At 43.7% G+C, this 17,108-nt stretch overlaps 1 protein-coding gene across 1 annotated transcript in view; it reads left to right on the top strand.

The window, feature by feature from the left end:
- The window catches only part of STAB1 (stabilin 1), a 281,241-nt gene that overhangs the window by 93,567 nt on the left and 170,566 nt on the right, over positions 1–17,108 (top strand). Inside the window, exons 18-24 of the mRNA XM_073574319.1 lie at positions 5,409–5,567; positions 5,893–5,949; positions 6,038–6,121; positions 13,710–13,796; positions 14,510–14,621; positions 15,633–15,819; positions 16,323–16,416. Coding sequence (XP_073430420.1) covers positions 5,409–5,567; positions 5,893–5,949; positions 6,038–6,121; positions 13,710–13,796; positions 14,510–14,621; positions 15,633–15,819; positions 16,323–16,416 — 780 coding nt within the window. The remainder of the gene's footprint in view (positions 1–5,408; positions 5,568–5,892; positions 5,950–6,037; positions 6,122–13,709; positions 13,797–14,509; positions 14,622–15,632; positions 15,820–16,322; positions 16,417–17,108) is intronic.

Raw genomic sequence — 17,108 nt, 5'->3', positions numbered from 1 at the left:
AGCCGGGACTCAGGACAAAGGGAGTCCCCGAAGTAGGCTACAGCTGTCTGCTGTACAAGGAGAGTTGTTAGGAACATCTGACAGGAGGAACTTCAGAGTACCACGGTACTGGAGCTCTTCACACTAAAAGGCGCAATAGACGGAGTGTTGGAGAGGAGAACCATGACTTGCCCGGGAGGTTGATTGAGTCTCTGCCCCGGAGGACACAGCACGGAGGCAGGCACCAGTGTGTACCACGAACTGTGAGTAAAGCTTTGGAACTACAAGCCCTGGTGTCTTCCAGTCATTGTGCGCCAACGCCGTCAGCACCGCTACATCTGGGTATCATCCTTTACACTACCTGTGCCTATACACTGCCCTGGGGTTACAGCTTCACCTGTGGGGAGCTGGAGAAGGTACAGTACCTCTGTGGCGACTGAGCCTCAGGGGCGCCTCACATCATTTGAAACGCGACTTTGGCGCTGGGGTTGCCGACATCATGGCCGACCTCACGCTATGGTCGGGTTTCGTTTCATGAAACCCGACTTTGGCGAAAGTCAGCGATTTTTGAAATTGACAGACCTGTTTCGCTCAACTCTAGTTAATTTACTTACAGGCAAGGAATGCAGTGTTAGGAAAGTGTAAACAGAGGTATGCAATGACATAAAACAATTTACAAAAGTGATATTCTCTAGCTGGGGCGTACAAATGGCCCGGTGCACCAACTATTACAGATTATTGTATTGTTTTGCCTTTTAAAAAAAAATACACTGAAGTACAGTATGCTGCTACTCTAACTACAGCCTGACTGGCCGCTGCTACTCCGGCCACACGGCTACCGTGCTCTGTCTATTGCAGCCTATCCTAAGTCCTAAACATGTGCGCACACGGGGGTTAACACTCACTGTCAAGTTGATGTCTCCATTCCTTCCTGAGGGTCCCCTGCAGTTCTCTGGAAGATGACGTGACGTCCTCCCTGGAAGCTCTGTGCAACGTGGTCTTGTCCTTGTTTGAAGATTCCGAGCCTGTTCCTAGAAACAATGAATTCCCTCCTCTGGATTCTTCCTTATATATCTTCGTGGCTCCTCGCAGCAACACAGGAAAAACACCTTCGTTATCCCCAGAAGGGTATACACAGTCCCATAAATTCAGTCAGTTACCAGCTGCACGGTTTTCTCCTCATGTCAGTCTCTTGCAGACTCCCAGCTAAGAACCCTCACTGGGAAAACAGCCCCTCCCCTCTCCATAGCTGAAAGTGCAAACCAAATCAGTCTTTTGAAGGGTAAAACAGAAGGTACCATTGCATCAGCCAAGGGGGTGCTGTCTCTTACAGGGCTGTGGAGTCGGAGTTATGGAGTCGGAGCTCATTTTGGTGGAGTCGGTATAAAATGGACCGACTCCTAAAATATATAATAAATTTGGTACAGTAATTCAATGCAGAATGTGCTGAATATTTTTTCACAGGAATTTGGGAAAGTTATGAAATGTCGTATAAATGACTGTTCTATTCCTGATCTAAGGCTACATTCACACACAGCGTTTTTCCTGCATTTTTTGAGGATACGTTTTTCAGCTGCAAAAGCAGATAAGCTTTTTAAAAAATCGCATCACCTGAAAGGTTTTTGAGCTCATAGAGCAGATTTCTAAAACATTATCTATCTATCCATTTATCCATATCTGTTTATCCATATCTTATCTGTACCAAAAAGAATGAAAGCCGGGTAGCACACAGACTAACATGCCTTTTTTTTTCTTAGCACCAGTCAGGTATACCTCATAGCTGCCCAAAAGGACGCCCAGGACAGGCATTGCTCGTCTTCAGTAACACATCAATTGATAGTTGGAATAAATCGATTTATCACCACATCACCACATCTTCTTATGGTGCAGGCTTTATTCTCAAGTGTAGGGGTGTGCAGTATGTGGTTCTGCAGCAGCTGAGGTGTGCAGTATGAGGTTCTGCCCCCCAGGTTTGATCCTGGCTACGCCCATGGTGTGAATGTAGGGTTTGTCTTAGCTGAGATAAGTCCTAGTGTGTGTGTATGCATGTGTGTGTATGTATATATGTGTATATATGTGTGTGTGTATATATATATATATATATATATATATATATGTACAGTACAGACCAAAAGTTTGGAAACCCCATCTCATTCAAAGAGTTTTCTTTATTTTCATGACTATGAATATTGTAGATTCACTCTGAAGGCATCAAAACTATGAATTAGCACATGTGAAATTATATAATTAACAAAAAAGTGTGAAACACCTGAAAATATGTCTTATATTCTAGGTTCTTCAAAGTAGCCACCTTTTTCTTTGATTACTGCTTTGCACACTCTTGGCATTCTCTTGATGAGCTCCAAGAGGTAGTCACCGGAAATGGTCTTCCAACAGTCTTGAAGGAGTTCCCAGAGATGCTTAGCACTTGTTGGCCCTTTTGCCTTCACTCTGCGGTCCAGCTCACCCCAAACCATCTCGATTGGGTTCAGGTCTGGTGACTGTGGAGGCCAGGTCACCTGGCGTAGCACCCCATCCCTCTCCTTCTTGGTCAAATAGCCATTACACAGCCTGGAGGTGTGTTTGGGGTCATTCTCCTGTTGAAAAATAAATGATGGTCCAACTAAACGCAATTCAAATGTGTTAATTCATAGCTTTGATGCCTTCAGAGTGAATCTACAATTTTCATAGTCATGAAAATAAAGAAAACTCTTTGAATGAGAATGTGTGTCCAAACTTTTGGTCTGTACTGTAAATATTTAATCGATATTACATAGTGTATTGCATATTTACAATTTATTACAGTTTTTTGTGTTCTAAAGTTGTATTCCAATAAATATATCTTATGTTCAATCTAAATATCTTGGTTATTGTATCATAAAAATGATTTAATGTCTGATGTTCACATTGTACTACAATAAATTTTTCACTTAAATATAAGCAATATATGTGGGAGTCGGAGTCGTGGAGTCGGTGTAAGGGAAATTGAGGAGTCGGAGTCGCAGGTTTGGCTTACCGACCCCACAGCCCTGGTCTCTTAAAGTGGGAGTGTGTCTCTGCTGTCCATAGCAATGTCAGCCCCCTATACACGCTCCTTACTGTCTGGCCAAAAATCCCATATCATTTTACTGTCGCTGCTCCACTGATTCTGGAACAGGTTTTCTCTCTCTTCTGCACCCCTCCATTCCAAAGTCCCTCTCACGAATAAAGTTGTAAATTTTCCCTTTAACAACTGGGTGTATACTACAGAACTCCTCTGTGGGCGTAGCCATGTTTTGATTGGTCCGCATCAGAGAAGAAAATGCAGACGCCCACAAACAAGTTCTTGTGGTATACACCCAGTTGGCTGAAGAGAAAATGTGCATCTTTATTTTCGGGGGACATGACATTGGAACAGAGAGGGTCAGAAGAAAAAGAAAATATGTCCCTGAGTCAGTGAAGCCATTGGAGGAGGTGCACAGTTTAAATAAATCATTAAAGGCACTCCATTTTTTTTTTTTTTATTATGAAGTTCTTGACTCTTTATTATTAGCATTGGTTTGGCTTTGGTCTTTAATGGTAGTTAAGTAAAAATAATCAAATATCAATAATTCTGGTGCAGAGATTACAAGGAAAATTCTATATATTTCAGCATTTTCAATGTACAAATGTGTTTTTAAAGCTGTAAGGCTACTTTCACACGTGCGTTTTTTTTGCGCTGTGCACCGTGCGCAGTGCAAACGCACATAAAAAACGCATCATGCGTTTTTGTGCATTTTTTTAAAAATGCATGCTTTTTTTGCGCTGACGTGCGCATTACCATGCGCACGTCAGCGCACCCATAGACTATAAAGGGTGGTTGGGTGAAAAAAAAACGCATTGCATGCGTTTTTTGGGGGCAAGTCGGACGCTCAAAAAATGTAACAGAGTGCATTTTGTGCGCCCGAGCGCACACTACAAGAAACGCATGCACATACAAACGCATACAAACGCATGTGTATAGGCACCCATGTTAAGAATAGGAAAAAAACGCATGTGTTTTTTTGCGCGAAAAAACAGCGCAAAAGTGTGATACCAGCCTAAGACACAAATCCGCCTCAGAAACCACTTTAAGACCCCCATACACATTAGATTAATGTCAGCCGCCAATATTGATATTTCGGCTGACACTCTAATTTGTATGGCACATCGGCTGGTTTGTCGGGGTAGATGTCGATCAGGCATGTAAGATTTTGGACTGCTGTTCTGGGTGCATATGCGCCTCATGATGTGCTTTCTTAAATGACCACTGTTGGCACCATATTTGCTGCCGGTCAGTGGTTGTTTAATAATCTGTTTGTAATGGCAGACTGTTGTTCAGATGTGCTCTGAATGGTCAGCAGTACAGCGTTCAGTGCACATGTGCTACCGAGAATGAGAATCTTTCAGTAAAACCAGTAAAACCAAATGATTATTTCACCCCCCCCAAACAAGCATCTTGCTGGTTCGTCTTGTGATCAGCAGCAAGTTCGATCATCAGGAAACAGTGTTCCTAGGAAATCTCCTTTACGAAAATCGTGTAGAGTAAATGCCTTTTTTCGGGTATATTCTCACTCCACAGATTTGTTGCAGAGATTTGTGTGATGGGAACCATTCATGTAACTTGCCAATATCTTTGCACTTGTGTTACATGTATAGAACAGATTTTCATTTGGATGACGTTCAACAAATTTGGTAATATACCCTGAATTATGTCTTCGACGTAATGATTCAGTTAGTCAAAGTTCCATATCTTGGCTTTCCACGCCATTGTGGAAACGTTTACTGTCATTTGTGTACCCCCAGTCCTCCGTCCTGCGCTCTCGCTCCTCCGTCCTGGGCTCCCGCTCCTCTTTCCTGGGCTCCCGCACCTCCGTCCTGCACTCCCGCGTCTCCTCCCTGCACTCCTGCTCCTCCTCTGTCCTGCGCTCCCGCTTCTTCGTCCTGGGCTCCCGCTTCTCTTTCCTGGGCTCCCGCTTCTCCGTCCTGTGATCTTGCTCCTCCGTCCTGCGAACTCGCTCCTCCGTCCTGCGAACTCGCTCCTCCGTCCTGCGAACTCGCTCCTCCGTCCTGCGAACTCGCTCCTCCGTCCTGCGAACTCGCTCCTCCGTCCTGCGAACTCGCTCCTCCGTCCTGCGAACTCGCTCCTCCGTCCTGCGAACTCGCTCTTCCGTCCTGCGAACTCGCTCTTCCGTCCTGCGAACTCGCTCCTCCGTCCTGCGAACTCGCTCCTCCGTCCTGCGAACTCGCTCCTCCGTCCTGCGAACTCGCTCCTCCGTCCTGCGAACTCGCTCCTCCGTCCTGCGAACTCGCTCCTCCGTCCTGCAATCTCGCTCCTCTGTCCTGCGCTCCCGCTCCTCTTTCCTGCAATCTCGCTCCTCCGTCCTACACAGCAGTGAGTAAACGTGTGGGCTTATTTCTTATCTTATCAGGGCAGGATCCTGTTTGGAAATAAAGGAATCCCTCTTACTCACAGTGATATTGTTGCTTCTAATGGGATTATCCACGTTCTGAATGGGATTTTCATTCCTTCTACTATATTGCCAGTTCTGCCAGCTAGATGCAATGAGACCGTGGAAGAAGTGGTACAGGTAGTCGCATGTTTCTCTTTACATTGTTATATTTATAAGCGTCCCTGACATTTACCCAAGGATCACTGAAAGGTTCCTCATAGGAGGAACATTTTCTTTACATGTATGAATATATCTTCTCATCCTTTGTCCTACATACCGGATCTGTGGCACATTTAATGCCTAGAACATAGTGGCACAGTATGTTCTGTGCTGTCTTTTGCCTGTTCATAATGTTCTCCTCCTTTGGACACATGGTGGGGGCAGCTCCCTTTTGTTTTAATGGGGTTTTTGTTATCTTCAGTTGTGTTCCCATGTAAATGGCTCTTTATAATGTATTAAACAGATTACATGCTCCACGTGTGATTCCATACTGCCCTGTCCGGATGGCAGCACTGACGAGGTAAAAAACTTTTTATGCAGTAAGATTTTTTTTTTTTTTTTACTGTAACTGTGAAGTTAGAACTTACTTGAGTTTCTAATTCCCTTAGGGAATCATTGATAGAGGATGTCTCTATGAAGACCATGGTACCATCACAAAAGGCTGTGCCAGAAACTGCAGCCGCTCTCGTATTGTAAGTATTACTATGATACTTAACGGGTTTTCACTGAACACTTTTATTACCTCTCCACAGGGTGGGTGATAACTTACTGATCGGTGGGTGTCCAATTGCTGGTACCTGCACCAATCGGCAGAATGGGGAACCTGTATCCTGACTGGTCACATAAAAGTCCCTGTTACAAAATGGAGTCGTGGAGTCTGAGTCAATGACTATTTTGGTGGAGTCAGTATAAAATGGACCTACTCCGACTCCTAAAATATATGATACATTGGCTGCAGTAATTCAGTGCAGGATGTACTTTAAATGTTTTCAGAATTTAGGAAAGTTATGAAATGTCCTCCTACAAATGTCTGTTCTGTTCCTGATCTAAGGCTCTGGGTTTTTAGTTGAGATGAATCTGTGCTGCACTTTATGCACATGCTCAGTAGTGACCAGTGCTGTAGTGTCGTAGTGGAGATGAATCTGTTCCCCACTTTATGCACATGCTCAGTAGTGACCATTGCTGTGGGGTCGTAGTGGAGATGAATCTGTGCTGCACTTTATGCACATGCTCAGTAGTGACCAGTGCTGTGGAGTCAGAGACAGGGAAATTGAGGAGTCGGAGGTCTGCTTACAGACTCCATAGTCCTGCTCTACAGGGTTGCTGTTAAGCCAAACTGGGTAGCCCCAAAGGGAATGAATGGAGCAGCGGTTAGGCATGCGCACTGCTCCATTCTAATTTGGATAAAGCTCTCCTTTCTGCCGTTCAGTTGATTTATTTGTGGTAGTCCATTTGTTGCTTTTGTAGGCTGACACACCACACCAATTGACTAATACCAGGACAACACAATGTGTAAGACGTCTTAGGCTAGTTTCACACTAGTGTTACAGGACGCAGCACTCGGCCGCCGCTAAGCTCCGCCCCCGGCTGCGCCCCCTCGGTCATCTCCTGATTGCATGACGCTGCATGCGATCAGTGTACCCTATATTTAGCATTGGGTACGCTGGTCGTGTGCTGGCACACATTTGCCGGCGCATCCGCCCTTTTGGCGCTGCGCCGAGCGCACAAAAATACAACAAAGTGCGTTTGGCGCACGTCGGCGCAGCGCCAAAAGGGCGAATGCACCGGCAAAAGTGTGCCAGCGCACGACCAGCGTACTCCACGCTAAATATAGGGTACGCTGATCGCATGCAGTGTCATGCGATCAGAGGAGGAGATGATCGGAGAGGGCGTGGCCGGGGCGGAGCTTAGCGGCGGCCTAGCGCTGCACCTTGTAACGCTAGTGTGAAACTAGCCTTACATGTATGTTTAAAAGGCGAACAAATGATCTCAAGATATATACTCCAGTTATAATGGAGTCATTCATTTAGCTGTGACAGCCCTGGGTAACGTCCTAATTGAAACTCATTATATAAGCTGATCACCAATTTAGAGAACAATCACTATATAATATTTAGCATGATTTTGCCACCACCATGTTTCACTGTGGGGATGATATTCTTGGGGTGATGAGCTGTGATGGTTTGGCACCAGACATGGAGTTTACCTTGGTGGCCAAAAAGTTCAATTTTAGTCTCATCTAACCACAGCACCTTCCTCATACATTTAAGGAGTCTACTACGTGTCTTTTGGCAAACTAAAAATGATCTTTACAAGTTTCGTGTTCAAGTAAAGGCTTTTTTCTGCCCTCATTTCCATAAAGACCACCTCTATGGAGAGTGCGGCTTATTGTGATCTTATGGACAGATACTCCAGTCTCTGCTTGAGAATTCTGCAGTTCCTTCAGGGTTACTTTTGGTCTCTGTGCTGCCTCTCTGATTAATGCTCTCCTTGCCCAAACTCTTAGCAGGTTTGTTGTGTTACCATGCTCTTTACATTTGATGATAATGGATTTGATAGTGCTCCAGGGGAATAATCAGAGATTGGGATATTTTTTTATAACCCTGCCCTGACTTGTGCTTCTCAACAACTTTGTCCCTGACTTGTTTGGAGATCTCCTTGGTCTTCCTGGTGTTTGATTAGTGGTACCTTTTGCTTCATGGTGTTGCAGCCTCTGTGGCCTTTCACAAAAGCAATGTGTATATACTGACAGACATGTGACACTTAGATTGCACACAGGAGGATGTCCTGTCACTAAGGATGTGACTTTTGAAGGTAATTGCTTGCACCAGAAATTTGTAGGGGCTTCAAATCAAAAAGGGTGAATACATATGCACATGTCAATTTTTAGTAATGTGAATCCATAAATTTAATTTATGCCTATATTTTTCTTACTTCACTTTACCAACTTAAACTATTTAGTGCAGATGCATCACACACACATCGGATTACAAAAATATTTAAACAAAGGTTGTAATGTAACAAAATAGGTAAAAAGGTGAATACTTTTGCAAGTCACTGTAAGGGTATAATGAGATACTAGATCATGTAGTCAATAAGTTATAGATAATGCAAAAATGTGCTGAAATATAGTATAAGATCAAGATAATAAGTCTGTCTAATTGAAGTGCATATGCACAATGTAAACATGATAGTACATATGGCAAAGCATGATCAGTGGTATAGTGGATAGATAGATGAACCACACAAAAGATGACTGCTCCCCGATGCGCGTTTCGCACACTGCTTTATCAAGTGGTATCAAGGGAAATAGACTTACTATCTTGATCATTTACTATATTTCAGCACATTTCTGCATGTTCTAGAACTTGTTTATCTAGAACATGATCTAGTATCTTATCCCTACAGTTGTGGCCAAAAGTATTGACACCCCTGCAATTTTGTCAGATAATACTCAGTTTCTTCCTGAAAATGATTGCAAACACAAATTCTTTGGTATTATTATCTTCATTTAATTTGTCTTAAATGAAAAAACGCAAAAGAGAATGAAGCAAAGCATTGATCATTTCACACAAAACTCCAAAAATGGGCAAGACAAAAGTATTGGCACCCTCAGCCTAATACTTGGTTGCACAACCTTTAGCCAAAATAACTGCGACCAACCGCTTCCGGTAACCATCAATGAGTTTCTTACAATGCTCTGCTGGAATTTTAGACTATTCTTCTTTGGCAAACTGCTCCAGGTCCCTGATATTAGAAGGGGGCTTCTCCAAACTGCCATTTTTAGATCTCTCCACAGGTGTTCTATGGGATTCAGGTCTGGACTCATTGCTGGCCACCTTAGAAGTCTCCAGTGCTTTCTCTCAACCATTTTCTAGTGCTTTTTGAAGTGTGTTTTGGGTCATTGTCCTGCTGGAAGACCCATGACCTCTGAGGGAGAGCCAGCTTTCTCACACTGGGCCCTACATTATGCTGCAAAATTTGTTGGTAATCTTCAGACTTCATAATGCCATGCACACGGTCAAGCAGTCCAGTGCCAGAGGCAGCAAAGCAACCCCAAAACATCAGGGAACCTCCGCCATGTTTGACTGTAGGGACCGTGTTCTTTTCTTTGAATGCCTCTTTTTTTCTCCTGTAAACTCTATGTTGATGCCTTTGTCCAAAAAGCTCTACTTTTGTCTCATCTGACCAGAGAACATTCTTCCAAAACGTTTTAGGCTTTTTCAGGTAAGTTTTGGCAAACTCCAGCCTGGCTTTTTTATGTCTCGGGGTAAGAAGTGGGGTCTTCCTGGGTCTCCTACCATACAGTCCCTTTTCATTCAGACGCCGACGGACAGTACGAGTTGACACTGTTGTATCCTCGGACTACAGGGCAGCTTGAACTTGTTTGGATGTTAGTCGAGGTTCTTTATCCAACATCCGCACAATCTTGCATTGACATCCCCTGTCAATTTTTCTTTTCCGTCCGCATCTAGGGAGGTTAGCCACAGTGCCATGGGCTTTAAACTTCTTGATGACACTGTGCACGGTAGACACAGGAACATTCAGGTCTTTGGAGATGGACTTGTAGCCTTGAGATTGCTCATGCTTCCTCACAATTTGGTTTCTCAAGTCCTCAGACAGTTCTTCGGTCTTCTTTCTTTTCTCCATGCTCAATGTGGTACACACTAGGACACAGGACAGAGGTTGAGTCAACTTTAATCCATGTCAACTGGCTGCAAGTGAAAGAGAGAAACTGAGTATTATCTGACAGAATTGCAGGGGTGTCAATACTTTTGGCCACAACTGTACATGTCCGCTTATTTGTTTGATAATTTCATGGCATATACTTGTAATGTAATACTTTTTTTTTATTTTTCTAATAAATTATATATATTTTACACTTTTGGAGTGTGGTACATTCATTCTATAATTTATCATTATAGAGTGTGGAAAGTACGTATTTCATACACTGACGATTTTGCAAGTTTTCCCACCTACAAAGAAAGACGAGGGCTGTAATTTTTATCATAGGTACACTTCAACTGTGAGAGACAGAATCTTTTTAAAAAAAATACAGAAAATCACATTGTATGATTTTTACATAATTAATTTGTAGTGATGGGTGAAACCCCCCCCCCCCATGTTCGGGATCGGCACCCAAGTTTTTTTGTAAATTTCAGGGCCGGAGATGACGAACCCCGAACTTGGACTTTACAGATATGGGATGGGGGGGGGGGGGGGGGGGGCTGTAAAAAAAAAAAATAAGCTGAAAATTAATAATAAACTTTATAATTACCTGTCCGGCGACGCGTCTTCCCTTCCCGCTGTCTCCTGGACGCATCTGCTTCTGGGCCACTCATTAACTTCCGGCGGTATTCACTGCACTCAGCAGTCTTCGGCTTTTTCCGGCAGTGCTCGTGTGGTGACGTGACCTTGCGTACCCTGTAGAATTTTAATCAATGATGGTGGCGTAGTGTGTTACTAACGGTAATGTTTGAGACTGCGGTCCCATCTCTCTTCAGTTAATTGACCAGTTCCTCCCATGGAGTTCTGGGCTGATTCCTAACCTTTCTCAGAATCATCCTTGCCCCATAAGGCGAGATCTTGCTTGGAGCCCCAGAATGATGAAGATTGACAATCATCTTGTGTTTCTTCCATTTTCTAAGAATTATGCCAACAGTTGTTGTCTTCTCAGCAAGCTGCTTGCCTATTGTCCTGTAGCAGACACCAGCCTTGTGCAGGTCTACTATTTTGTCCCTTTTGTCCTTAGAACGCTCTTTGGTCTTGGCCATGGTGGAGAGGTTGCACTGTGATTGAGTACAGTTGTCTTTTATACAGGTAACAAGTTCAAACATGTGCAATTAATACAGGTAATGAGTGCAGAGCACGGGGGCTTCTTAAAGAAAAACTAACAGGTCTGTGTGAGCCAGAATTCTTGCTGATTCGTAGGTGATCAAATACTTATTTCATACAATAAAATACAAATTAATTATGTAAAAATCATACAATGTGATTTTCTGTTTTGTTTTTTTATTTTTAGATTCTGTCTCTCACAGTTGAAGTGTACCTGTGATAAAAATTACAGACCTCTCCATTCTTTGTAGGTGGGAAAACTTGCAAAATCGGCAATTTGTCAAATACTTGTTTTCCCCACTGTATAAGATGTGTAGTTATCAGTTATGAAAGAAAATCAATTCCAGACATAGCCGGGTTTATTAGTGGGGGTCGATGGAGTGGTACGCCCACTCATCATATATTGATAGACTATCCCTTTAATAGACCATCTATGTAAAACCAAGAAAGCCCTGGTATGTAGTCATTCATTTCTAGGTAAAGCATGAGCTAGTGATAAAGAAAGAGGGAGAAAGAAAAGACAGACACAGAAAATTACTGGGGGAGACAGTGTGGTAATAGCAGGTACGCAGGATGCAGTGACGAGACGCGAGACAGATAAGACTTTAAACAGTAACTTTTATAGATAAATGCCGTTAGGGCTATTTTAAGCAACCAAACAGAAAAACAGTAGTTGTCCTCACAGGGAGCAAATACACATAAACATGGATTGGGAGAACACGACTACTCCGGCAAAGACCGGCCACTATAGGGCCGCAGAATGGCCGACTACAGGTCCTTAGTTACTATGTGTCACTTATCCGTCCTGACGTCCCTCGGCGTCCTGTTCAACGGTGTCTTGGCGTCGCAGCCACTGAGCCCAGCCGCTGAGGATCTGGCGTAGTCTTCCGGCGTTCCGACGCCCGGGCGAAGCAGGGGCACAACAGGCCCGCAGAGAGTTCTTTGACAGGATGTCCCCCAGCGGAGGCAGCGGGATACCGCCTGGGAGTGGGAGAGTGGAGGTCGCAACTCCCTGACAGGGGCTGGCAGCTGCGGTGATAAGTGGCGGTTGATAGGCCACAGGCGCAGCCTGCAGCTGCACTGGAGGGCCCACGGCGGGCGCAGGCCCAGCCCCTACCACGGACTGGAGCGGGGCGGTGGCAGCTGCGGGCGGCAAAGGAGAAGTCACAGGCGTGGTCGGGAATGAAGTGGCAGCGGCTGCGGGCAGCAGCAAGGAGGATGCAGCCGCGAGCTGGAGTGAGGCGGCGTCGGCCGCAGATGGCTGCAAGTAGGCCGCAGCCGAGAGCTGGAGTGAGGCAGCAGTCTTCTTTTGTCGGTAGGCTCGGCGCCGTCTCCCTGCGGTCCACCGAGAGTCTCCATCCTGTCGCTGTCCTCCTTTCTGGTTGCTGCTCGTGGCTCTCGCTCTCTGGCCCTCACCAAGTCTCCTTCTCCTGTTCTGCTGACTCACCCAGTCTGGACTCCTTCTCAACTGCCCTGTCAGACTCTGCGGTCCATCCCCTAACTCTGCTCCCTGGAAACAGATACCCCAGGAACCTAGAAGACGGTCCCCTCGGTTCCGGCCCGGGTACTCGGCGGAGGCCTCTCCTCCTACACCAGAGAAAAAGAAAATGAGACAGAAAAATAGAGAGAAAGAAAGAAGCAGAGAAAATTTATAGAGAGGTAGAGAAAAAGACAGAAGTTAAGAGACAGAGTGATACCAGGAAAATAAACAGAGAAAATAACAAAGGAAATGAGAGGAGAGAAAGAAAAAGAGAGCTGCTATCTTTGCACTGAAGTTTGTGTTTCTATTTGAGAGGTTTTTTTAAGGCAGATCTGCTTGAAAATCAACAACACTTTTTTTTTTTTCCTGATCTGGTTTTGAAAAATGCCCTGTGAACAATAAAAAAGGATCCTGGAGAAAATGTCTCCAAACTAGACAATGTCAGTTCAAAAGCCTCCAGAAACGATTTAGGGGTAAAACTATTGCAAAACTCTTCTGGGAGAAGAAAAACTCCTTAACAAAAGAGGCATTTCCTAAAAGCAGATTCTGCTTGAAAAACTCCTAGTTCTTGAACGCCTCCGATAGAGAGAGTTAAAGTAATCACAAGGTGAAAAAGAGTGAGACACATTAAATGAGTGTGATTGAGAATGAGAGGGATGCAAAGAAAGAGAGATGCAGAGAAAGACAGAAAATGAGGGGTAGAGAAAGTTGGTATTTCAATAAGGCCATGCGTTCAGTATTTGTTCAGTATTTTACATCAGTATTTGTCAAAACCAGGAGAGGGTGAGAAATACAGAAGTGGTGACTTGTTTCTATTATACTTTTCCTCTGATTGTTCCTCTCCTGGTTTTGGCTTACGCATACTGAGGTAAAATACTGACCAAATACTGAATGTGTGAACTTGGCCTTAGGCGAACCTACAACCAGATTCAACTATGCTAATGGAAATATGTGGGTTCTTTCAGGTGAATGGATGCTGCAAGGGGTTTTATGGTCCTGACTGTAAGCCGTGCACTGGTGGATTCTCAAATCCATGCTATGGACGAGGACGTGTAAGTGTGTTCCTGCTTGGTTTTCTGACACCGAGTGCTCAATTCATTATTGCTTTTGCGCCTTGTTTTTTGTCAAGTTTGTAGTGTTCTGTGCTTTTTTGGCTCTGTATTTATCTGGCTGTTTTACATGTGTTTGCCTGTTTTTGTTTTTAGGTTGCTACGAAGGGCTGGAATTAGGGTTGTAAGGTGTTTTTGTCTAATTTTTCACATTTCAAAAAGACGCAAAGTGTGTCACAATTATACCTTACCAAAAAAAAAAGAAAAAACAAATAGGTGCACAAATACACAATGTGGCCAATATATGAACATATACATACACGATATGTCAGCCCCCAGTGAGTAATAAATACATGAACTCCAATATTACTGTAAACGTCAAAACATGTAAAGGTGCTTAGCATTTTTGATCAAAGAGTGCAAAAGCCTTCCGACCACATCAAGGTGACCTTTTACTGTGGTTGGTCCCTGACCACTATATGTCCTACCTCTCCAGGTTCCAAACCAGCTTCATGTGAATAGGCAGTAAAAATAAATGTACTTTAGTCGTCCCCCACTTACCCCAAAGTAACTGTATATACGCCTGAAATTTGTGCTCATAATTTTGCAGATCTGTAGAACTTTTCTCACTACACAGAACATTGTTCTTTTTTTCCAAAACAAATATTTAATCCATTTTTTTGCCCTTAATCACACTTTACCGCTTTCCCATACAGTGCAATGATGGTGTCAGTGGAAACGGGAAGTGCGTGTGTTATCATAAGTATAAAGGACTTGCATGTCATATCTGCACTGAACGTAACAAACATGGCGATGACTGTGAGGAAGGTGAGTGAGCAGGGGAAATGTTAGAAATTATATACATCAAACGCAACACCTTCATTCAAAGGGGTTTTCAACTTTCACAAAAACGGTGCCCAAGAGATTGTATAGACAGACAGTACTCGCCTTCCCAGTGTCCAGTACCGGCCCTATACCGCTGCTCTGGTCTTTATGTTTTGACTGCACCATGGATGTCACAAACACAGTTCAGGGCAGCACGGTGGCTCAGTGGTTAGCACTGCAGCCTTGCAGCTCTGGAGTCCTGGGTTCAAATCCCACCAAGGATAACAACTGAAGGAGTTTGTATGTTCTCCCCTGTTTGTGTGGGTTTCCTCTGGGTTCTCCAGTTTTCTCCCACAATTCAGAGACATACTGATAGGGAATCTAGATTATGAGCCCCCAATGGGGACAATGATGATAATGTCTGTAACATGCTGTTGGAAAGATATATATCTTTGTACCGTGTTAGCCAGTAGATAGAAGAATATTTAGAATTGAGAGTCCTTAGTGGTTGATACCGTTTAATGGCTAACTGAAAAGATGGTAACACATTGCAAGCTTTCGAGACTACTCAGGTCTCTTCATCAGGCAAAGACTAATACAACATCTGAAGAGTCACATATTTATACACAAAACAGCACAAAAAATAACGCAATAGATGAGACAAGTGATGTGACGCAGAATTGTCATTATGGGGGAGTGATAAACATAAATATTGGAACAGTTCATAGATAAGGAGTGTGAAAGTTTTATTGGCCTCTGATTAGTGTCTGGTTCTGTGTTGTGATGACCCCAGAAGCTCTGAAGAGCAAATTCCTTAATTGATGTAAAAAGACATAAATCCATGTGACACATTCATTCCTGCACTGAGTGTGTCAAAGGTTGTCATAAATTTATACTCCCGGACTCTTCTGGTTATGTATTAAAATAATTATAAAATTACTTCCGTGATGTTTTATGTTTAGCCACCAAAATATCATTGTACCTTTATTTTTGGGGTGATTTTTTTTTTTATAGAGTGCAGGTGTGTGCATGGAATCTGTGACAACCGCCCGGGGAGCCGCGGAGTTTGTCAAGGGGGCCGTTGTACAGACGGTTATACTGGTGAATTCTGCGATAAGCTTTCTACACCATGTGCATCTCTAAACTTGACCCAATACTGCCATATAAATGCAGTCTGTGTATCTACTGACAACTATACAAGGTAATGTCAGGGGTTTATTATCATTGTGTTCTCTTTTGCGTTAAAGGGGTTGTCTTATTTTCTTAAGGCTGTGACTACTCGGTGACATTGGCCGCAACACCTAGCTTGGGATCCAGGTTCGCTCTGTGCCGCTGCTACATTGCAGCACAATACAAGTGAATGGAGTCGCGTTGCGATTCCAAGGGTACTGCGACACGCAAGTCACAAAAAAATCTCACAAGATTGGACCTCTTGCGACTTGCTTGTGGCTGTACCCTCAGGGTTGCAACCACCACCATTCACTTGCAACGTAGCAGTGGAATCAAGCGAACCTTGACCATGAGATGGGCGTTATAGCCAAAGTCCAATGGTTGTGTTGTGACCTTGGTCCAATGGATTGTAATAGGACACATGCTTGGCCTGTTCTCTCCCATTTTTGGGATTCACCACCAACAGACATTTATGATATCGCCTATGAACAGGCTACAGTCCGAATACTTGTCTGGGTTTCATTTGTCTTTCAGCTGTCTCTGTGATAATGGATATGAAGGCGATGGAACTTTTTGTCAACCTGTAGATGAATGCAGAATGCCAGACAGAGGGGGTTGTTCAGAAAATGTAAGTACACCTTTTGTCTCGTGTAGTTTCATATTCTCGTTATTTAATATGATTCCGTTTACCACAATTAAGCATACATATCAATATTCGGGTAGTTATAGAACATTTTAGGCCCCGCACTCATTCTCTAGGAAATATTTGGAATTGCTTATAACATCCTTGTAATGCAAATTTTCAGAACTTGCTGTACTGCTGGAAATCATTGTATTTTATTACATGTTTGTAGCTACATGCATATTATCTTGTAGAGCCAGGAGAAACAAAAGAGCATGCAATATTTTAGATATAAAAATATAAAAATTCTTTATTAAATCACAATATTACAACATAGATAATAATGAGGTGCTCATAAAAAGTGTGGGCAATAAATCCCAGGAATCTCCCAAACCTCCCCAGCTGAGATGGAAAACCCTGGGAGTAGAAAAATGGGAGTATAGCACATGTCTTGTCACATATAGAAATACCATTACAACATCCAGTAACTAAATCACTAAAGCTCAGTGGCTAAGTACAATTCCAGTGCTGCTTCTAAAGGGGTATGGTGAAGTACAGCCATAAAAAAATGCCCACAGAAGATTGCAGGAAACCCATGTGACGACTTACCAGGGAGGAGAGGAAGGGGAGCGCCCAGCTGTGGAACCCCCGATGCGCGTTTCGCGACATCCCTCGCCGCTTTGTCTCCTCCTTGACAA

The sequence above is a fragment of the Dendrobates tinctorius genome, unplaced genomic scaffold (assembly GCF_039654945.1).
Source record: "Dendrobates tinctorius isolate UK_male_01 unplaced genomic scaffold, ASM3965494v1 ptg000038l, whole genome shotgun sequence".
Lineage (NCBI taxonomy): Eukaryota > Metazoa > Chordata > Amphibia > Anura > Dendrobatidae > Dendrobates > Dendrobates tinctorius.
Note: the sequence above shows the minus strand (reverse complement) of the source record. Positions and strands in the feature narration are given on the sequence as shown.